This window comes from Cervus elaphus, chromosome 28 (assembly GCF_910594005.1).
Source record: "Cervus elaphus chromosome 28, mCerEla1.1, whole genome shotgun sequence".
In the NCBI taxonomy this organism is placed as follows: domain Eukaryota; kingdom Metazoa; phylum Chordata; class Mammalia; order Artiodactyla; family Cervidae; genus Cervus; species Cervus elaphus.
The window spans coordinates 32,497,205-32,521,730 of record NC_057842.1 but is presented as its reverse complement, the minus strand read 5'-3'; the positions used below and the strand labels follow the sequence as shown (position 1 = coordinate 32,521,730).

The 24,526-nt window shown below is 36.8% G+C and overlaps 1 protein-coding gene across 7 annotated transcripts in view; it reads right to left on the bottom strand.

The window, feature by feature from the left end:
- The window catches only part of TBC1D32 (TBC1 domain family member 32), a 179,601-nt gene that overhangs the window by 76,606 nt on the left and 78,469 nt on the right, over positions 1 to 24,526 (bottom strand). For all 7 annotated transcript variants that reach the window (XM_043889936.1, XM_043889942.1, XM_043889937.1 and 4 more), the window contains one exon: positions 19,713 to 19,801. In XM_043889936.1, the coding sequence (XP_043745871.1) occupies positions 19,713 to 19,801 (89 nt within the window). The remainder of the gene's footprint in view (positions 1 to 19,712; positions 19,802 to 24,526) is intronic.

Here is a 24,526-nt window from a genome sequence, read left to right as displayed (position 1 = left end):
AAGATCCCCTGGAGTAGGAAGTGGCACCCCACTCCATGGGTTCTTTCCTGGAAAATTTCATGGGCAGAGGAGCCTGGCTGGCCACAGTCCATGGGCCCCAAGAGTCGGAAATGACTGGGCAACTGAGCACAAGGAAGCCAATGTAGCTGAAGTGGAATAAGCAAAGGAGAAGTATTTGGAGATGAGGTTAGAGTAAAATTAGGGGTCAAGATCATACAGGACTCTAAGGTCATTGTAGGAGGTCTGCACCTTACTTTGGTGACACATAAATTCCACTGAAGTCTTGTCTCATCCTGATAATATGAGGAACTTGGTAAGTATAGAATTGAGATTACTTGATTTGTGTTTTACCGGGATCACTCTGACTGCTACATACAGAACAGGCTGAAATTAGGCAGGACAGAAGCAGAGATACCAGTGTAGAAAAAGATATAGTGAAAATTTAGATAAGGCAGTAGCTTAAAACAGGGTATTGTCAGTAGAGGATCTATTTATTAGAAACAAAAGGCTCTGTGGCAGGCAGACACTTAGGGTAGTCCTCATGATCCCGCCCTCCTGTACCTATGTCTTTGTATGATTCTCTTCTCTAGAACGTACGCAGGATTTGTGTCTTGCTTCTAGTCAGAGTAGTTAAAGGTGATAGGACAGATGGAATTACCTGAACGTGATTACATAAGACTATGCCATTCTTGGTGGAGTGTCTCTTTCTTCTGTTGGCTTTGAAGAAGCAAGCAGCTATGTTGGGGAGAACCAAGTGACAAAGAAGAACTGATGGCACACTTCAACTGGCAAGCTGCAAGGGCTTCTAGCCTCTAAGCAGCAAGCAAACAAGACCCTCTGTGCTGAAATCATGAGGAACTACATTCTGTCAACAATCTACGAGTTTAGAAACAGACCGTTTCCTACTTGAGCTTCAAATGAGATCACAGCCCCATCTGACACCTTGATTGCATCCTTTTGAGACTATGCAAAAGGACCAAGCAAGGGTGTACCTTGACAGACACTGAGATAAATGTGTTACTTTAAGCTACAAAGTTTCTGGTTACAGTTCAGCAAAATGCCTCCACTAACATGTTAAAAGCATTAACAGAATAATTAAATAAATTAATAATTTGTACATCTATACAATCTCAGACATTTATCAGATGCTTGGGCTTCCCTGGTTACTCAGCTGGTAAAGAATTCTGCCTGCAATGAGGGAGACCTCGGTTCGATCCCTGGGTTGGGAAGATCCCCTGGAGAAGGGAACAGCTAACCACTCCAGTATTCTGGCCTAGAGAATTCCAAGGACTGTATAATCCATGGGGTTTCAAAGAGTCAGACACGACTGAGTGACTTTCACTACCAGTTCTAGATTTATGTGACACATTTAGTCTCACAGTAATTCCGAGGAAGGTATAGTTACTGTCTCCATTTCACATATGAGGAAATGGAAGCATCGAGAGTTACGAATCTTGTCTAAAATCACTCTGGCAATGTTGTACCAGGGTCCATGCTCTTAAAGGACTGGGAGATACTGCCATGCACTGTAGTATATACTAAGGAACGTAAGGCTACAGATATTAACAAAATACAGATAAGATCTATGGAAAAAACCAAATGTTCTAATGAAAGTAATTAAAGAATACTTAAATGCAGATATATGCAATGTTTACAGATTGGAAACTCATTATAAAGACACCAGTTCACTCACTATTGATTTAAAGGTTCAATCCAATGATAATTAAAATCCCACTGGGTTGATTTGTGTGACAAGGTGATATTAAACTTTACATGGAAAGAAAAGGACTAACTGTAGCCAAGATGATTGAAAAAAGGAATCACCCTATAATTACTGTAACATATTATAAAGCTATAGTAATTAAAACAATGCAATATTTGCACAAAGATGAACAAAAATCTAACTGAATAGAACAGGAAGTTCAGAAACCTCTTTGAATATTTAGATATCTTTTCTGTAACACAAAAGAATTATGTATATGTATGCACAAAGAGATATGTAGCTATATGTTCCACGTGGAGCAAGTTGTTTATGACAGCTAAAACTGATGAACTGTAAATACCCTAAAAGTCTGGTAGTAGCATAAGATATAAACAAAACACAGTCTATGTCTGCTAATGACATATTATATAGCAATGAGCATTGACCTTAGAAACATATGCTACATATAAGAGGTTAGATGTGAGAGGATATAGTCTATGCTAAAACTAAAATAAAGAACAAAAAGCAATAAAATTAAAATGTATTTTTTGGAAATATAAAAATAATTAGTAAAAATAAAAATAAGTCAAAGTAGTACATAGCATAAAAGTCAGAATAGTGTTTACCCATTAACAAGAAGGGAGGCAGTCATGATCAACAAATGGATAGTACTAGTAAGTTTTCTTTGTTTACTTGACTGGGATTTTATGTAGACATTTAATTTACAACACCTTGTTAAGCTCATGTTTTATGTAGTATTTGTATTTTTAATATTTCATTAAAAAACTTATGCTAGGGTGGATAATGTGAAAAAGTATAGCATTTTTTTCATATGAAGTATAAACATATATGCAATATGAACAAATTAAAAATATCAATAAAAGAATGCATACTTTAATAATCATGCAGAAAGCCTTGACAAGTGCCATTTACTACTCAATCATGTAATCATCTAATAAACAGATCTTAATGGGTTCATTAACTACATCAGCATATCTGCATAAGCTAGCAGCTACAGTAAATATGGAAGAAAAAGTCACTTGAATAAGACCATCTTTTTAGCCTAACCATGACATTAATTAAAGCTAGGTTTACAAAGTGAATTGGAGTGGGCAAATTTCATATCCATTAATTTTTAAAAAGTGATCAGAAAAACATGTCTCAAAACTTACATATTATTAGGCTTGCAAATAACAAATCGTGAAGCTTAACTTTTGTTGACTCCAACCCACATTTCCCAAAGTTAAGAAAAAAACTGTTGCTTATTTCATACATAAAGTTGGTTATATCAAGAAGTATTTCAAAGAAAATCAACAATTATCCAAGATGAATCCAAATTCAAGAGTAAACTAGATAAATGTTTTAATGGTATATTTTCAGTTTTTTATAAATAGATAAAGTAGCAATAACAAAGTTAATGTAAAGATATCGACAGCTTCACAGAAGAAATTTCAGAAGTGTCTGAGTATATGCTTGTGTCTCTCTCAGAATACAGTTAGAAGTAGATTGATTCTACCTACTCCAGACACAAACTCCCTTAGCTTGTTACTTAGGTATTATAGATTACTTTTATCAAAATAATAGAAGTTTCTGTACACCAAAAGACAGACAGTAATCACAGACCTTAGCTGTTCCTTCATTCTCTATTTCCTACAATTCTAAACAATGTGCAAATATTACCCACATTATTATAGTCTTACAGTTCCCAGGAACCCAAACAGTCTAGTATCCCAGGGATATGGTGTTGCTGGTTGAAGGCAGTGAGACTTAAGAGTTTCTTTGCCTGTAGCAAAGCTTTTGCAGGCGTAACACAATTATGAAAAGTGGGGAAGGATCCAGCCCTTGCAGTAATTCCATGAAAGCATTTGTACAGCTGTGGGGATAATCAAATCTATTGCCTTATTTGAGTCAGGCTTATTGGTGATATATAACAACATATTTCTCATCCTGCCTCAGGCACTGAAGACCGAGTGCCGATCGCTATCAGACATTTACACAGCACTGCTCAGTGTGCGTGCTTCCTGCCTTTGTGTTATCTGCTCATCATATGTAACAAAAGACATAATCAAGATGAAGCCTCTTTACGCGAGTGAATTAACAAAATCTCTCACTGGTAAGTAAAAGTCACTTGGTTGTGTCCGACTCTTTGGGATCCCATGGAATTCTCCTGGCTAGAATACTGGAGTCAGTAGCCTTTCCCTTTTCCAGGGGATCTTCCCAACCCAGAGATCGAACCCAGGTCTCCCGCATTGCAGGCAGATTCTTTACCAACTGAGCCACAAGGGAAGCCCTCTCAGTGGTAAGATACTGCTAATTTGGCTAATGTGAAAAGCAAGAGCAGCTTGCTTTCATTCAACATGGACAGTAACACATCCTTTGTTTTATCAAAATTTAGTCCTATCATCCCTCAAATTATCATGAAAAACTACTCTACTGATGATATCTGTGAAAAGGACATAGCTTGTTTTCTACATGTTTTAGCCAAGAGTAGGTGCACCAGAGAGAGGTATCCAAAAAACTCATGGCCATCTCAGTGAAGTTTCTGAGTTCTAGTAGCCTAAAATGTCAAGATATCACATGCAATATACATGTGCAATATACAATGATGTATTATTAAATCTTACACTATTTACCACCAAAGAAGTGACATAATGCATGACTCTGTGAATTTTAGCAACAACTCCTACAATATTTGGGTATGCTTCTCTGATTCATATCAAGTAATCCCTAACTCTCAACTTTAGGTGACCTAAAGGCTAGAATAAAGTCTAAAACTTGAGGTAGAAATCCTGTCACTTGAGCTTTAATCCAGCAGATTCAATGCTGTCAAATCATATTGTCAGGAGATATCAATATATCCTTGAATCTGTATCAATAAGCGTAACTAGCATAATCTAGTTATAACCAAAGATAACTAGGCCAGATTGTTTTCACTAACAATGTGATCAAGCTGTGAGGTGAACCAGCTCACACTAGTCATGCTGTGAGCCGCTGTGAGGTTCCCTGTGAGGGTTGACTCAAGGAGAGCCCATTTGCCCTAAATGAGTTGGGATAATGAGAGTAATGCAGCTGAGCCATAAACCCCACTCTGAACAAGGAAGATACACTGTTTTGCCTCAGATGCAAAGGGAGACTCCAAACCTAGTGTGGAAATGGGTATCTTACACCACTAAAAAGTTGGATTTTCAAATACTAAACATTATATAATTTTTCTTTCCTGAAAGTCTCCCTCCCCTTAACCTTCAGTGACTTAAAAATTGCAAAGTTATGATGTAAGGTCTATAATTCCTTATCCGTAAACCTTAGGACCAAGAAGTTAAATTTTTATGCATTTAGCAACAAAATACAGTATACACGGAGTCTGGAGCAATACCTTATAATCAAGCATATTAATATTTCTTTGGCAAAATATACTGATATTCAAATTAGGCAGGCTAAATAAAGACTACAAAGAATCTCATCACTTGAGGTTAAGATTAGACGCAGATAGCAAATAAATTCTTAGAATTTTAGAATTTCAAATCAGAAACTGTGGCACTTGAGCCTGGATAATGCCAAGTTAATACCCATTATAATATTTGTAAGTTTAAAAGAATGTGTGTCTATAACACATGGTATAGAGAAATTTATTTTTAAAATCCAACCAAACATTCCGAATTTTAATTCATTTCTGGAAGTGAAAATCAGTGTCTCCTTAATATGAATGTTTATTTGAACTGTTTCAAGGAATAAAATGGCCTCAAATTTGGGCCTAACCTTTTCACTAGGTTTGGGATGTATTTTGAACATAGTCCATTCCCCCATGAACTTGCTAATAACCCAAATCAAATCTCAACACCAGAATAATTCCCTGTTCTTAATTATCACATTCTTTGTATGCCACTTTTTAATCATCACCATCGTATCATTAATGTGAGCAAATGGGCACTTGTCCAGGCTACCAGAATGGTTCTGGGCAGTTTACTCTTAGCTATCATCTCTACTTGAATGAATCCAAAAATGTTCATTGCTTTCCTCATGCTAGCAGTCACACGCCTCTTCTCTTCACCCTGCCATTTTTTCCCTAGTATTTCTTCCTTGAATACACTGAAACAACATGTTTCTAATAACATTTTAACTACTTTAAAAAATGCATCACCATAAATTACATAAATTATATACTTTTATCAACTTTAATCAAATGCATCGTGTATATTTTACTTAACCAAACAATACAAAAATCCAATACGGAAGATTTCCTTTTGATTAGTATACACAAACTAGCTAGTAAAAATGCAATACCCAGTTCCCTGCCATTTGATCAAACCCAACGAGACATGAATTACAAGCACACTAACCACACCTACAAATCTGGAGCTTAAAGATTCTGATACACCAACAACGGTTTACGAAAAATGAAAAAGGGGGCAAGGTCAGTTTGTCCATAAAACTAGTGAGCAGCAAAGAGAGTGAGCAAGGGCTGTGGAAAGCCTCCTCATTTGAGCTACGTAGCAAATTCACATCATAGTTTCAGAAAGTGCTCTGGGATCTCCTGAAGCTGGAAGTTAGTTTGGATTTCCCTAAGGACACACAGAGTATAGCTTTTGAATATGACAAGTCTGCTGAACTTGCGTGGTGTGAGTTCTATGCTTAGCTGCCCAGTCGTGTCTGACTCTATGCACTATACACCGCCAGGATCCTTTGTCTATGGGGATTCTCCAGGCAAGAATACTGCAGTGGGTTGCCATGCCCTCCTGCAGGGGATCTTCCCAACCAAGGCATCACATTGCAGGAGGATTCTTTACCATCTGAATCACCAGGGAAGCCCAAGAAAAATGGAGTGAGTAGCCTATCCCTTTGCCAGGGGAACTTCCTGATCCAAGAATCGAACCAGTTACTGCACTGCAGGCAGATTCTTTACCAGCTGAGTCACCAGGGAAGACCAAACTTGTGTGTGCATATCCAAATGGTCAATAAAATCTGGACGTATGGTCAAGAGATAGCATAGAGGATAGATAGATACAAGGTTAGCTAGTAAAGAAATGAACATTGAAACCACTGTAGAAAATAAAAATAATGATAATAAAAAAAACTGGGTAAAGGACAAAAGACATACTCTAGAATTCAGTTAGAAAGGTAGGTAGTAAAAGAGGAAAAGTCACCAAAAATGATTCATAAAAAGAACTCCACAAATAAAGAGACAAAAGTCACACAATTCTCCCAAACAGACCATATATAGCAGTGCAGCACTTAGTAGGAATTCAATAACTATTTTCTCAATGAATGAACCAAATGAAAGGAAAGTGTCAAAACTTGGTAGAATATAAAATGGTACAGAGAGGTCAAGTAAAATGAGTCATAGGAAGAGGGCATATAGAAATATACGAGGTAGGAAATATGCCTAAACTTCAATTCAGTTTAGTTCAGTCGCTTAGTCCTGTCCGACTCTTTGTGAATCCATGAACCGCAGCACACCAGGCCTCCCTGTCCATCACCAACTCCCGGAGTTTACCCAAACTCATGTCCATTGAGTCAGTGATGCCATCCAACCATCTCATCCTCTGTCATCCCCTTTTCCTGCCCTCAATCTTTCCCAGCATCAGGGTCTTTTCAAATAAGTCAGTCTTTTGCAACAGGTGGCAAAAGTATTGGAGTTTCAGCTTCAACATCAGTCCTTCCAATGAACACCCAAGACTGATCTTTAGGATGGACTGGCTGGATCTCCTTGCAGTCCAAGGGACTCTCAAGAGTCTTCCCCAACACTACAGTTCAAAAGCATCAATTCTTTGGCACTCAGCTTTCTTTATTGTCCAACTCTCACATCTATACATGACCACTGGAAAAACCATAGCCTTGACTAGATGGACCTTTGTTGGCAAAGTAAGGTCTATGCTTTTTAATTTGCTGTCTAGGTTGGTCATAACTTTACTTCCAAGGAGTAAGCATCTTTTAATTTCATGGCTGCAGTCACCATCTCCAATGATTTTGGAGCCCCCAAAAATAAAGTCAGCCACCATTTCCACTGTTTCCCAACCTATTTGCCATGAAGTGATGGCACCGGATGCCATGATCTTAGTTTTCTGAATGTTGAGATTTAAGCCAATTTTTTTACTCGCCTCTTTCACTTGCATCAAGAGGCTCTTTAGTTCCTCTTCACTTTCTGCCATAAGTGTGGTGTCATCTGCATATCTGAGGTTATTGATATTTCTCCCAGCAATCTTGATTCCAGCTTGTGCTCCTTCCAGCCCAGTGTTTCTCATGATGTACCGTGCATATAAGTTAAATAAGCAGGGTGACAATATATGGCCTTGACGTACTCCTTTTCCTATTTGGAACCAGTCTGTTGTTCCATGTCCAGTTCTAACTGTTGCTTCCTGACCTGCATACAGATTTCTCAAGAGGCAGGTCAGGTGTTCTGGTATTCCCATCTCTTTCAGAATGTTCCACATTTATTGATACACACAGTCAAAGGCTTTGGCATAATCAATAAACTTAAACTAAGCAAGCCCATTTCTAAAGAATAGTTTTAAGAAATAAATATGGAACGAGATATTTATAAAGATGCAAAATAAAAAAAAATTTTAAATAAGCTACATTTATAAACAAACAGAAAGCTGGGATATGCACTGGAATATTATTTAGCCCTTTAAAATTATGGTATAGATGAATATTTATAGATATGAGAGAATAATTTAAAATAAGTAAAAAAGGCAGATTAAAAACAAGTCTATTGTTCAAAAAGAATTTCAGCAAAGGAACTATAGGCATGAAGAGACTAATGGTGGTTATCTTCAAAAGGTATGAGTTTTCCCTTAAGAGGATAATGAATATTGTTTTTATTATATTCTAATCATTCTATATAAACAGGAACTCTTTGATTAAGAGAGAATTCTAAATTGGTTATTTTAATTAGTTAGGCATCATTTTATTGTTTTCTTTCTGTTCAGTTCAGTCTCTCAGTCATGTCTGACTCTGTGATCCCATGGACTGCAGCACGCCAGGCTTCCCTATCTGTCACCAACTCCCAGAGCTTACTCAAACGTGTGTCCATCGAGTTAGTGATGCCATCCAACAATCTCACCCTCTGTCATCCCCTTCTCCTCCTGCCTTCAATCTTTCCCAGCATCAGGGTCTTTTCAAATAATTCAGTTCTTAACATCGGCTGATCAAAGTATTGGAGCTTCATCTTCAACATCAGTCTTGCCAATGAATATTCAGGATTAATTTCCCTTAGGATTGACTGTTTGATATCCTTATTGTCCAAGGGACTATCAAGAGTCTTCTCCAACACCAGAGTTAAAGGCATCAATTCTTGGCGCTCAGCCTTCTTTATGGTCCAACTCTCACATCCATACATGCCTACTGGAAAAACCATAGCTTTGACTATATGGATCATCTTTGGCAAAGTAATCTCTCCGTTTTTTAAAATGCTGTCAAGGGTGGTCATAGGTTTTCTTCCAAGGAGCAATCACCTTCTAATTTAATGGCTGCAGTCACAATCTGCAGTGATTTTAGAGCCCAAGAAACTAAAGTCTCTCACTGTTTCCATTGTTTCCCCGTCTATTTGCCATGAAGTGATGGGACCAGATGTCATGATCTTCAATTTTTGAATGCTAACTTTTAAGTCAGCTTTTTCACACTCCTCTTTCAGTTCCCTCAAGAGGCTCTTTAGTTCCTCTTTGCTTTCTGCCATAAGGGTGGTGTCATCTACCTATCTGAGGTTATTGATATTTCTCCCAGCAATCTTGATTCCAGCTTGTGCTTCATCCAGTCTGGCATTTTGCATGATGTACTTTGCATAGAAGTTTATAAGCAGGCTGACAATATACAACTTGACATACTCCTTTCCCAATTTGGAACCAGTCTGTTGGTCCATGTCCAGCTCTAACTATTGCTTCCTGACCTGCATAAAGCTATCTCAGGAGGCAAGTAAGGGGTCTGGAATTTCCATCTCTTCCACAGTTTGTTGTGATCCACACAGTCAAAAGCTTTAGCATAGTCAATGAAGCAGAAGTAGATATTTTTCTGGAATTCTGTTGCTTTTTCTATGATTCAATAGATGTCAATTTGCTCTCTGGTTTCTTTGCCTTTTCTAAAATCCAGCTTGACATTCTGGAAGTTCTCAGTTCATGTACTGTTGAAGCCTTGCTTAGAGAATTTTGAGCATTACTTGCTAGCATGTGAGATGAGTGCACATGAGTTTGAACATTCTCTGGCATTAGCTTTCCTTGGGATTAGAATGAAAACTGACCTTTTCCAGTCCTGTGGCCACTGCTGAGTTTTCCAAATTTGCTGGCATATTGAGTACAGCACTTCACAGCATCACCTTTTAGGATCTGAAATAGCTCAGGTGGAATTCCATCATCTTCACTAGCTTTGTTCATAGTGATGCTTCCCTAAGGCCCACTTGACTTCACTCCAGGATATCTGGCTCTAGGTGAGTCATCACACCATCGCAGTTAGCTAGGGTCATGAAGACCTACTTCTGTGTACTCTTGTCACCTCTTCTAAATATTGTTTGCTTCTTTTAGGTCCATACTGTTTCTGTCCTTTCTTGTGCCCATCTTTACATGAAATGTTCCCTTGGTATCTCTAATTATCTCTAGTCTTTCCCATTCTATTGTTTTCCTCTATTTCTTTGCATGGATCACTTAGGAAGGCTTTCTTATATCTCTTCTTGCTATTCTTAGGAACTCTCCATTCATATGGATACATCTTTCCTTTTCTCCTTTGTCTTTCACTTCTCTTCTTTTCTTAGCTAGTTAGTTGTAAGGCCTCCTCAGACAATCGTTTCGCCTTTTTGCATTTCTTTTTCTCAGGGGTGGTTTTGAGCACCGCCTCCTGTACAATGTTCAGAACCTCTGTCCACAGTCCTTCAGGCACTCTGTCTATCAGATCTAACCCTTTGACTCTCCTTGTCACTTCTACTGTATAATCATAAGGGATTTGATCTAGGTCATACCTGAAGAGTCTAATGGTTTTCTCCACTTTCTTCAATTTAAGTCTCAATTTGGCAATAAAAAGTTCATGATCTGAGGCACAGTCAGCTCCCGGTCTTGTTTTTGCTGACTGTATAGAGCTTCTCCATCTTTGGCTGCAAAGAATATAATCAATCTTATCTCGGTATTGACCATCTGGTGATGTCCATGTGTAGTCATCTCTTGTATTGCTGGAAGTGGGTGTTTGCTATGACCAGTGCGTTCTCTTGGCAAAACTCTGTTAGCCTTTGCCCTGCTTCATTTTGTACTCCAAGGCCAAACTTGCCAGTTACTACAAGGATCTCTTGACTTCCTACTTTTGCATTCCAGTTCCCTTTGATGAAAAGGACATCTTTTTCTGGTGTCAGTTCTAGAAGGTATTGTAGTTCTTCACAGAATCATTCAACTTCAGTTTCTTTGGCATTAGTGCCTGGGGCATAGACTTGAATTACTGTGATACTGAATGGTTTGCCTAGGAAACGAACAGAGATCATTCTGTCATTTTTGAGATGGCAACCAATTACTGCATTTTGGACTCTTTTGTTGACTATGAGGGCTACTTTATTTCTTCTTAGGGATTATTGCCCACAATAGTAGATACAGGGGTCATCTGAATTAAATTTGCCCATTCCAATCCATTTTAGTTCACTGACTCTTAAAATATCTATGTTCACTCTTGCCATCTTCTGTTTGACCTGAGCTGTTTAAAGATTACCTTCTTTAAGTTAACTTAATAGAATAAAATTATGTTTTTGATATATGCATTTGTGTATATCCAGAATCCAAAATGTGGACAGTTTTGTGGTTATATTCCTATTTCTGATGTTAAAGAAAGATTACAAAAGAATTTTAAAATTATTTCTGATTACCAGTGTTAATAAGATTTAAGTTTACTTGGCATCTGGGTCACTGGAAAAAATAGTTTGGTGATTTGCTGTGATGGAATATTAACACGTTTCTATGTTCAAGATAACCAGACTGTTTCTAAACTGAGAAACAAATATGTATTTTTTACTTTTCAAGTAAAAGTAAAAAATTTTTTACTCTTCAAGTCATCTTCCAGGTCAAACTTTTTATAGAGAAGTTAGTTATGCAAAAAACTATTCATTATACTGTGTGTAAAATTTACTATTCATTGATGTAAAATAACTAAAATAGCAAGTGATTAATTTTAAAGGCTGTTCTTTAAATTTGGATTCTTGAGTTTTATTTTGAAGAAAATTAACAGGCCACATTAGAGTTTCAAATGAAGATGTATTATAATAGATTTTAGGAGAACTATATTAACATTTTTAACCATATTAAATTTTAATGTGTATAATTAAGAATGACTACCTAAGATTTAAGATGTTAAAAATAAGCAATTCTACAGTGAGTAACTAAAACATAATTTACAGTTTGAGATAAAGAATACTATTAATATTAATAATGATGTAACTTTTTTCTCTATAAAATACAGTTTTCATATTGAAATAAAATAGTCTAGGGAAGAGTATAACATTCCTCTAGCCTAAAGATGGCTGCTGCTTAATCACTCAGTTATGTCCGACTCTTGAGACCCCATGGACCGTGGCCTACCAGGCTCCTCTGTCCATGGGATTCTCCAGGCAAGAATACTGAAGTGGGTTGCCATTCCCTTCTCCAAAAAGATGGTTAAGAAAATCTTAAAACTGATAAACCCTGAACAACATCAAGCTGCTCATGGGATCTGACAACAAAAAGAAAAGACAACAAGAACAAAAATAAGCAAGTGGCACCAGATGAAACTGAGAAAATCAATAGAATGAAAAGACAACCTACATAATGAGAGAGAAAAAGCTGCACATCATATAGCTGAAGAGGGGCTAATATTCAAAATGTATAAAGAACTCATCCAACTCAAAAACAAGCAAAAAAATATAATTTAAAAATGGGCAGAGGGTCTAAATATACATTTTCCCAAAGACAACAGACAAATGGCCAACAGGTACATGAAAAGATGCTCAGATTCCCTAATCATCAGGGTAATGCAAATCAAAACCACAATGAGATCACCTCACACTTGTTAGAATGGCTATTATCCAAATACCAAGAAATAATGTTAGGATATGGAGAAAAGGGAACTCTTGTGCACTGTTGGTAGAAACACAAGTTGGTACAGCCACCACAGAATATAGTACAGAGGTTCCTCAAAAAATTAAAAATATAAGTATCATATGGTGTAGCAATTTTGCTCCTGTTGAAGCAAAGAAAATGAAAACACTAATTCAAAAAGATATATGTACCCCCAAGTTCATAGCAGCATTGTTTATAAAAGGCAAGTGATTAAACAAACTAAATTTCAATTGACGTATAAATGGATAAAGAAAAAATATATATATAATGAGATTATTCAGCCATACAAAATAAAATCTTTCTATTTGCAACATGAATGGACCTTGAGGACATTAGAGTAAGTGAAATAAGTCTGAAAGACAAATACAGTATGATCACTTACATGTGGAATAAAAAAAAAAACACAGTTCATACATAGAGAACAGACTGACTGCCAAAGGACAGTGGAAGGGCAAGATGGGTGAAGAGAATGTATACTACATTTCAAAGTTGCTAAGACAGTAAATCTTAAAAGTTCTCATTACAAGAAAAAAATGATTCCTATTAACTATGCATGCATGCTGATGATCTTAAGTAGACTTCTGTGTTGAAGTCTACTTCACACATTTATACACAATATATACAAGTATATTTCACAGTATATACAAGTTATCACCTGAACTATTGTCAATTACATTTCAAATTATAGACAATTATACCTCAAATTATAGAGGATAAAAACCTCACTGTGCCTTAATTAGTGTCCTTAAAAGACATGTTTAAGAAAATAATTTGCACCTAGCATATAATAAATGCACAGCTTCTTTGAAAAAGTTTCCAGGCAACTGTCTTAATCAACACAGTTAGCAAATAAATATTAACCCAATAACCAAAAAGTACTGGGCAATGAGGTGGCATGAAAGTATAAACGAAAATTATACCCCCTCAGGAAGTTTTAAGTTTTAGTCAGAGAGAAAAATAAAATTAAGTCCTTGTGAATGACCAAAAAGGCAGTGGACATCCAGGAAAATTATAAGATCAGAGTATGCTATAATACGGCTTCTTTTGGGGCTCAGCCGGTAAAGAATCTGCCTGCAATGTGGGAAAACTGGGTTTGATCCCTGGGTTGGGAAGATCCCCTGGAGAAGGGAAAGGCTACCCACTCCAGTATTCTGGCCTGGAGAATTCCATGGACTATGTAGTCCATGGGGTCGCAAAGAGTCAGACACGACTGAGTGATTTTCACTTTCACTTTATGCTATAGTAAGTCAAAGAGAAAGTAACTCATAAAGAAAGCTTTGCCTTGAAAGAGGATGATCCAAATTTTAACAAAGATGGCAAAAGTGAAGATAACATTCAAGACAAACAGGTATAGAGGCAATAATAAACACTGTGCTTCATGGAGCTAAGTCTAACCTACATTAGTTCAGGGTGAGGAAGGTAGAAAATATGAAAAATACACATAGGAAAGGTGAAGATATTATGGAGCTCCTTGAAAGCCACATAAAGTGTCTGGAATTGTCAAGTTATTTAAAATGGGATGATGGAGAGCTTTATAAAGATGCTATTCTTTTCTGCATTAATTACCTCACATTTTTCATGATCAACATTCAATTTCTCACTAGGTAGCAAGCTTAAAGAGAATGTGCATCACATCACATTTACATATTATTACATCTCCTACATATAGCGCAGAGCTATGTGTTCAAAGAGTTCAAAAATGCTGGTTGTTAGGTCATTTCAAAGAGGGCTAATGGGACCAAATCTAGGAATCCTTAATGCTGTGACCAAAGACTGAGTTCTTCATTGGATATTACAGTCACTCGATGGTGCTATGCTTTCCTCATGGAAATACAAGCCACTCACAGAGGATGAGATGGTTGGATGGCATCACCGACTCAATGGACATGAGTGTGAGCAAAATCTGGGGGATGGTGGACTGGGAAGCCTGCTGTGCTGCAGTCCATGGGGTCACAAAGAGTCGGACACAACTGAGCAACTTAACAACAACAACATATGCACAGCTGGCAATTTGGGAAAGTAAATATAAATGTGAATGTCTTCCAAGTTTAAAAAAAAATACTGGCTAAGTAAACAGAGAAAACTAAAAATTTTTAAGTCTTACTCTGTAGTCAAATATAAAAAGTATTGCTCATCTTAGGTCACTACAAGAAACCCAGCTTAGCTTCCTTCCCTTCCTGGGTAGAGAGGAAAATAGAGTCTCTGACTCATGAAGGTAGGTCAGGAAATGGCAGGAGTACATCCTTCTAACATAGGTGAATACAAGGAAGCTGGGAGGCCAAATCAATGAGAACATTAATGTCCTCAGCTTTTTTACAGTAAAGAGTCAATCAATACTTTATAAAAGTGAGATATAATGCTCAGACCACTTGAAATATTTTATATAATCTTTTTTCTTAACCTTAGAGGAAATGCTGGGGATATAATTACCTCTCAAGTGAAAAGACAGCTATTTGAAATTCAGCAATTCTTTCTGTCTCACTAGGGTTTCTTTTCTTTTCTATGAAATTCATTTGGAATTTTAAATGGAAACAATGATTCCATTTTTATAAACTATTTCCACATATCTATTCTTCTGTCTGTATATGCATAGAAAGACATCTAGAATGATTTTCGTCAATGTTGATAATGTCACTTTCAGAGTCAGAAGGAATTTCGTTTATTATATTTAATTACCTGCATAGGTTAATTTCTTTATAATAAAGACAAATTATTTTTTGAAATGCAAAGAAAATTAAGATGATTCAATGAGAGTCTGGTAGCTCAGAATAATGGTTCACATCGGGGATAAAAACTGGGGCATCCATTCACATACAGATGTACTAAAAGGCAAAGGCATAAGTGAATGAACTAGGGGTAGAGTATAAAGGAAAAAAGTGGATTCAGGACCAAGCCTGAGTATTCTATCAGTCAGAGGTTGCCTAGAAAATGAAGAGCAGAAACTGCAGCCATAGGAGTACGTGCTATCACAGAAGGTGAAAGAACGCTCACACAGAGAGAAATGTCCCGTTACGTCCATGTCTTGCTTACAGCAAGATGAGAATATAGAATCCACTAGATTCATCAACATAGAAGTTGCAAGTGACCTTGAGATGAACAGGATGTGCAGTTCTGACAGAGCTGTCCAAGTCAATGCCAAATCTTAAGTGGGCTGAGGAGTAAAGAGAGGTGAGCAAGCGGGGACAGTTTGTGCAGATACGTTTTGCTGCAAGAGTAAAAGAAATAGGACAGTGACTGCAGAGAGATGTGATATCAAGAGAAGTTTCTTTGTGCATGTATTTTTGCTTCATTTCAGTATAAATTGGGACATGTAAAGGCAAGTCTGCACACTGTTGATGTGGAAACAAAGAGGATAGGAGAGCTAATCAAAGGAGCAACCTTCTTGAGTATTAGTTATTTACAATATAAGATTTATAAGAAGACCTTGGCAAATAAAAATTCAGAAACTTAAGTAGGATGTGATGCTACTGAAAGTGTAAATCCACATTTCCATAAGCCCCAAATTAGCCTTATCTAAGCGCTGTGGAAAACCTAAAGAAACTGTATAAAATTTATCATTATGCTAGTCTAGATTTTTGAAGTAAGGGAAAAAAATAAAGTGAATGGAAGAAAGCAATGCTAAAGGAAGAAATCAAACACATTAATAAGATGATCTACTGAAGGGAATGGTACAATCAGAAACAAACCAAAAAATTGTGGGAGTAGAAAAAATGATACAGGCAAAAATCCCAAACACAAAGAAACGGGATTTATACAATACTAAGCTATGATGTAAATCATCACCATTGGACCTCAGTGACCAATGCTAGATGGAATCAGTAGAAAAGTGAAAAAAACCTAACTTGAGATGCATAACTTAAAAACATAACTGAGTATTATAAGGATGGACCTTAAAATACAATGAAATAAACTTCCTGTCAAAGAAAAATTTGTTAAAATGAACATAAAATTAAAATATGAATTTTTCTTCAAAAAGTTGTTTGAATGCTGACATTATAAATAGCATATTACCTGGCAGCATCTAGAAGACTACAGAGATACTGGAAAAGTGAAGTTAAAATTTATTTCCTAAGCAAAAATCAAAAATAGTATAGGGCAAGTAGACAGATATAAAGAAACACTTGAAGTACTGCTACTCTATATCTATTACTAACATTTTTTATAGTGCTTTCTATGTGTCAAGCACTGGTATGCCCTTCTAATTTTTCATATGTAAGTCTCAGGGTAACTATGAGGAAATATACAATTATCCTCCATTTTATAGATGGTAACTGAGATAGCACTTTATGTTCAGTTCAGTCGCTCAGTCGTGTCTGAATCTTTGTGACCCCATGGACTACAGCACACGAGGTCTCCCTGTCCATCACCAACTCCCAAAGTTTACTCAAACTCATGTCCATCAGGTCGGTGATGCCATCCAACTGTCTCATCCTCTGTCATCCCCCTTTCCTCCTGCCTTCCATGTTTCCCAGCATCAGGGTCTTTTCAAATGAGTCAGCTCTTCGCATCAGGTGGCCAAAGTATTGGAGTTTCAGCTTCAGCGTCAGTCTTTCCAATGAATATCCAGGACTGATTTCCTTTAGGATGGACTGGTTGAATCTTTTTTGCAGTCCAAGAGATCTCACTTTACACAACTAGTAAACAGCAGGCAGTCTGACTCCATGTTGCTAACCACTATATAGATGGTTATTACATGTATCAACAATGGAATGGCAATTTTTTTTTTCATGTAGGAGAGAATGACTCCATTTAAACATTATAAGCACATACACACACACATCAATATACTTTATCCTCAGGAGCATTTTACTTCTTGGATTGCTTTTTACATGACTTAAAATCCTACTGTTAAAAATTTAGCCAGAATACCAGAGAAAAATACTACCTCATAAAAGAAAGAAAACATACAGAAAAAAAATTCATTCAATGTATTAATAAGAAGAGGCCAAAATCTATGGTCTACAATTAGAAAACTCAGAAACATACTTGCTATGCAAAAGGAGGATCTACTGATATGATTTCCCCAGAATTCCTCATCACTGCTTGCTATGTGATTATCTGATGCTATTCACAGGAAGTTAAAATTGAGTGTGAAAACACATTTTGAGATAAAGAGCGCACTACCCAAAAAAGTATAATAGCTGTATCTTTTTTTTCTACTTTCTTTAAACTAGAAAGTCCAAAAATGAAGCTCAGCTATTAATGAATGTAATTTTAAAAAAAGGTTTAAGACTTATATACTACCATTAGAGAATTCTAATTTTAGAAAAGTAATTGCTTTACTTCTTAGGTAGAACATTCTCACTGACCTCCTCCACCATACTTGAAAAAGCTACTTTACTAGTCGAAAGGAAATCATGAACCTAAGAAAGTGAAAATTTCTTTAATTCAGCTGCTTTTAAATGTTAAGGAGTATAAATTCAACCAGAAAATATTTAAACCTTGGGTTTAAGAGTATGATAAATATTGAGGAGCAAAATTTGGGCAATATATCATCCATTTCTAGGCCTCTTTTTAAAAAGACCATATTTTGGCAGGAATTCAACCCAATACTGAGGGAGGAAAGGAACAGGCCGAGCTGACTCCATCTTGAAAAAGAAGGAAACTCCATCTTGCACTTTCAGTGAACTTTGGACTATGTGCCTGGTAGCCACGGGGATATACCTACTGAGGAAATGGCCTCCTGGACTGATAAACACCAGGTTCCATACCGAGATTTCCTGTTGCCAGAAAGAATGTAATAATCCCCTGTGTAGTCAGTCACCTTTGTCATCTTTATGGCACCCACTGGTGGAGGCAACAGTGTGTAACCAGCTAACCCTTCTGATTATGAATCATGGCTGTAACCTGACTGTATTTCCCTTTAACACTTTCCAGGCTAGGTTTAAGGAATTTGGGGATGTAGGCTTGAGCAGTACACTTAAGATATATAAGGTTTTCACACAAGTCGGTCGGTTTCGTTAGCTAGGAGGAGACTCTGCCTTGGGCCCGCAGGTGTAATAAACTGCACTCCACTATCTGCATTGTCCTTCTGAGTGAGTTCGTTTCCCGGAACGCGTGGCTACAACTGAAGAAGGAATTCATAGGACCTGGACTCCACCTCAGGCCTGTCCATGCTGACCATGCTCGGCCACCTCTCCAATGGACTCTGAACTCTGTGTTTAGTGCCTGTGGAAATGACAACAGAAGGATAGGACCCCCTCTGGACAGGGGAATCTTGAAGATTGTATCCAGGTTACTCATCACCTAAGAGAACACATACACTAATCACCCTTCCTCCAGACAGGCCATTTTTCTGTACCTGTCGGAGTGTAACTTCGTGCTTATTGATTATTGGCTAACTGTTTAACTGTCTGAGCAAATGGCACATGAGTGATGGGGTTATTGGGATTGTATTTACCCTTCCTTAGTTTATGTAAGTCTCAAGGAATTTGGGGTGGTGGGTTCGGACACGTACACATGGGGTATAAAAGATTTTCACAAATGCTGGATGGGGTCCTTGGCTAAGAGGAGACTCTGTCTTGGGCCCGCCGTGTAATAAACTGCACTCCACTATCTGCATTGTCCTTCTGAGTGAGTTTGTTTCCCAGAACGCGTGGCTACAACACAACAATACCAACGCAGGGAAGCCCCAGTTGACTCCTGAGAAAACTGAATAGTACACAAAATGCCTCTAATAAATCAAGCAAAAGTGATAATAATACAGAACCTAAATGCAGCAAAGGGTATAATGTAAAAATCTAATGACTATAATTTACTCTGTAATATTACAGAAGACAAATTACCTTTAAACATGCTTTAAAAATTATTCTAAATATTATAATAATTTTAAATATTATAAAATTTTAAAATATTATAAAGTTAAATATTATAAAATTATTTTAAATATTATAAATATAGAGCATATGCTCAACTATTTTTACAACACAGAAAACATCAAGTGAAATTCAGCATCTTACCTTAGACCAAAGATGTGTGATTGTTCGTAGTTGAATAAAGAACGAATCTTGGCTTCAGAATTCAAAATTATAAGTCTGTCAATAATATCCTATAAAACAGTCTTAGAGTTAGACTGTACTTGGTTGAAATCATTTAAAGAACATCAAACTGACAAATATTTAGATTTGTGCCTTACATGTGAATGTTCGGAGCTTTACATTTGAATGTAGAGAGCCATTTAAAAAAGGGATTTTTTAGAAAAATTAATAGCTGAGTCTCACCCCTAGAGACTCTAAATTAATTGGTCTGGGTATGATATGGACATTAAGATTTGTAAACATTCCTGAAATGAATCAAATGTTTAGCCAAAAAGGAGAATCATTAATTTATATCCCACTTTGGTACTGTGTGAGCAGCTTACTGTCACCAGTTAAATACTGTTTAAACTGCTAAAAATATAAACTACTTTCAAAATCAAATTTGAACTCTACAAATGTGAAGCATGAACAGTGGATTTAGTTTTACCTGGAACTATTTAAGATCTTGTTAATAGATATCTTCTTCTCATGTAAATCAGTGGTTTCCAACCCTGAACACAACCCTGTGGAACTTAAAAAAGTAAACAGCTGCCCAGGCTCTACCCCAGAGCAATTACCTCACTATTCCTGAGGGTAGGATTCTGGCATTAACATCCCTGTAAAAGCTTCCCAAAGTTGTTGCAATGGGTAACCAGTTTTTTTTTTTGTTTTTGTTTTTGTTTTATTTTTTTTATTAGTTGGAGGCTAATTACTTCACAACATTTCAGTGTTGGGTAACCAGTTTTAAAAATCACTGATGCAGAGAGAATTTAATGCCTAGGTGTCATCAGCTGTCCCAAGCAATGACAATAAAAGCCCAACACAAAATTTTGAGCATTCTCTAAAAGGCTTTCTTTCTATAATGCCTGACTTTTGTGCATATCTTTGGATTTAGGCCTAAGAAATTTATTCATAGACAAACACTCTCTCATTGCTCATTTTCCTGACCAACAAACTTGCTACATTCCATGAGTTTAAATTCAAGATACTTCGGTAACCAATATGGCAAAAGGAGGAAGGTTATACTGGGGAATAAAGTCATGTAATATTTCCTGAGGTCAATGTAGATAATAGTACAAACATATCAAATAACTTAAGAGGCCAGGAAATAAATCTGTAAGAAGGAGGAAATAATAAGACTTAAAAATCACATCTGAAAAATAATAAACAAGACATAGTAAATACAGGATTTTGAATAAACTTACAAACTGAAATGTTTACATGGAACACTTAGGAAGGCATTTACCATTCCACAGATATCTTGAAAAATGTGTAAATAATATAAGCACAAGAATTTATAATCAGCAAATATTAAATAAACTGCCTAACAATGAAGAATGTAAGAACTGCTCTCTTAAAGAATCTGTCATTGTTGTCTGCTCCTTAGCAAGTGTTGACTTAAAAACAGTCACAAGCTTAAAGTTGAGAGTTATGTTTTATTCAATGCAAATTTTTAGGACTTGAGCTCAAGAGGCAACATCTCGAGAAAACTGCTCTGGCGGGGTGGGGTGGGGTGTGAGTCAGGTTACATAGAAGTTTGCAACAAAAGGCTGGTAGTCTGAACATCTTTGTGAATTGAAGAAAACCAGATATTCCAAGTCAAGGAATTTAGCACTTTTCTTTGTATGGGAAGATACAAGAGTCTGGGCTCACAGAAATCATTCCTTTTATTAGCATCTCAGCTATCCTAGGGCCAGTATCCTGAGTTCACATCCTGAGTTCTTTAGTGCTAACCACAGGGCATGGCTGGAGCATAATGGCTGCCTGATCTCACTAAGCTATTTTTCTCCTTCCTGAGTGCCCTCAGGGCTCAAGAACTTGCCTTTGGAGGCCCAGAATCACTGATGCCTGTGACATCCTCAAGTTTACTGATACAGCAGGAAACACTCCATTTCTCACTAGACACTCCTTGTTTCAAAACCCTACTTGACACTTCATGGCTCAAAAGTTTTAGCTCTGAATCGAAGTACTAGATACTGTAAGAATACAGGACAAAGAATGCATTTCCAATAAGCTAACTGCAGCAATCTATCAATAATAATGCGTTTTTCAGAGAACAAATGTTACAGTAAATGAATTCTTCAAAGAGGATTATACTGATGGATCACCACTTAGGGAAGAAAAGGAAACTCCTGAGAAGTCTGCCTTATAGAGAAATTCAGTTCCTAAGCAAAATGGGTGTCAAGAAGGCAATGTTTCCTAAATTAAGCAGTAGCTTTCTGGTAACAAATTAGTGCAAGTAAGGCTTGGGACTCGCAAAAAGGAGTCGGAAACTGTGTACTTTTTTTTTTTTTAAAGCATATTGTCTAGCTTGAGAATATGTTAAATGACCAAGCCAGAATGGAACCAAGACTGGAAAAACAAATAATATTCATGTTCTATAAATCAATATATGTTTGAGGGCCTATTGTGTTTACAGTTGTCCCAAAGCTTGTGTTTGTGCTATTTGATGCCTTTCACTTAAGGAAGGGCCAAGTAAAGGGTAAAGAACAGATCAACCATAATGCCAATATTCCCATATTGCATTATGAGGAGTGGCTTGCGACTAGTTAGTCCATGAACATCTATAAGCAAAATTCAGTCCATTAAAAGTCCTTCCTTGTACTTTTTCAAAGAAGGGAAAGTCTTAGTCCATTCTGGACACTATAATAAAATTCCATAGACTGGGTGGTTTAGAAACAACAGAAGTTTATTTCTCACATTTCTGGAGGCTGAGAAGTACAAGATCAAGTTGCCAGATTTTGCGTCTGATGAGGATCTACTTTCTAGCTCACAGACAGTTTTTGCTGTGTCCTCAGATGGCAGAAGGGGCAAGGGTCTTTTTTTTTTTTTTTTAAGACACTATTCACCCCTTAAAGGGCTTCCCCTGTGGCTCATCTGGTAAGGAATCCACCTACAATGTGGGAGACCTGGGTAGAATCCCTGGGTTGGGAAGATCCCCTGGAGAAGGGAATTGCTACCCACTCCAGTATTTTGGCCTGGAGAATTCCATGTACTGTATAGTCCATGAGGTCACAAAGAGTCAGACCTGACTGAGCGACTTTCACTTCACTTCACTTCACCCCTTAAAGACCCCACCTCCAAATATCATCACACAGGGAATGAAGTTTCAATAAATGAATTTGGGAGTATACAAACATTCAGTCTATAGACAAGAGGTAGATGAAAATGCCATTCTGACAGTGTGGTGAGTTGAATGGTAACTATCCCTGAAAAAGCATGTCTATGTTCTAATCCCCAAAATCTATGATTATTACCCTATTGAGAAAAAGGGTCTTTGCAGATGTCACTAAGAATTGAGATAAGATCATCTTGGATTAGGCAAGCAGGCCCTAAATCTAATGACTAGTGTTCTTGTAAGAAAAAGACAAAGGGATATTTAAAAAAGAAGAGGAGAAAGCCTAAACCAAAAAATGTATACAATGAGCCTGAAATATCCTATCAAATAAATCAATAAAGAAAAATACCAAATAACAAAAGGAGTCAATATACAAAGAATATTTTGACCATCTAAGCAATAGTGACTGCACTGAGTTGAAATATATGTGTAAAATCCAGAAGTTCATAATGATAATAACCATCATAAAACCTCCCTTTTACAGACTACTAGAACACAAATTCATTACTCTGCAAATTAAAATATCAAGCATTTATTTTGCTATTTCTGAAAGAACTGTATTTCAGGATTCCCTTTATTAAATAATTTCAGTTAAATATAAAAAAGAATGACAGACTAGTATCACCATTTCACATCTCTTAATGAAACAATCAGTATAATTCATAGCAAAAGTAGCCTAGTTTCTCCAATAAGTTGCACGGAAACAAAAGGGGGAAAATGTTTTAGAAAAAGACTGAAAAGGACATAATGACTGACTGCAACATGTGGACCTTGTTTGGATCATGACTTGAGAAACTGAAAAAAAACAGACATCTTTGACACAACAAAGAAAACTTCTATACAGACTACACTAGATAATAGATAATGTGAAGGAGCATGGACTGTGTATGGAGACAAAGGGAATAAGGAAATAAACAATGACTGCTTCTGGCTTTCACTTTCAAAGAATCATTGTGAGGTTAACTTACGAGCTAAGACTGGGAGAAAAAACAGTTAACATATCACTGGAGTAATCTAGACAGGAAACTAAGGTCTAAACTAAGGTAATCTTAATATAAATAGATAAAGCAAATATGATCAAGTCAAAAAGGAGAGAAAAATTTATAAATAGTGAAAAATTACCAAAAACAGGAGTCAAAAATGACTTTCCAGTGTGTAGCTCATTCAACTATGGGAATGATAATGCCATATGCTGAGATAGAAAAATAAGAAATGGAATTGATTTAAGACAGAGAAAAACCATAATATTCAGTTGTGGACATGGTTAAATCTAAGATTTCTATGAGTTTTCCTAATGTCCATTATCTGGTAGAAATATGGGTATAGTTCTGGCAGTCAAGTAAACGACACAGTTCAGAGAGTTGTCAATGTACAACTGAAGCCACAGAACTGGATGAAATGAACCTAAAGGTGCTGAACTGTGGTGTTGGAGAAGACTCTCGAGAGTCCCTTGGACTGTAAAGAGATCAAACTAGTCAATACTAAAGGAAATCAGTCCTGAATATTCAATGGAAGTACTGATGTTAAAGCTGAAACTCCCAATACTTTGGCCACCTGATGTGAAGAGATGACTCACTGGAAAAGACCCTGATTCTGGGAAGGATTGAAGTCAGGAGAAGGGGATGACAGAAGATGAGAT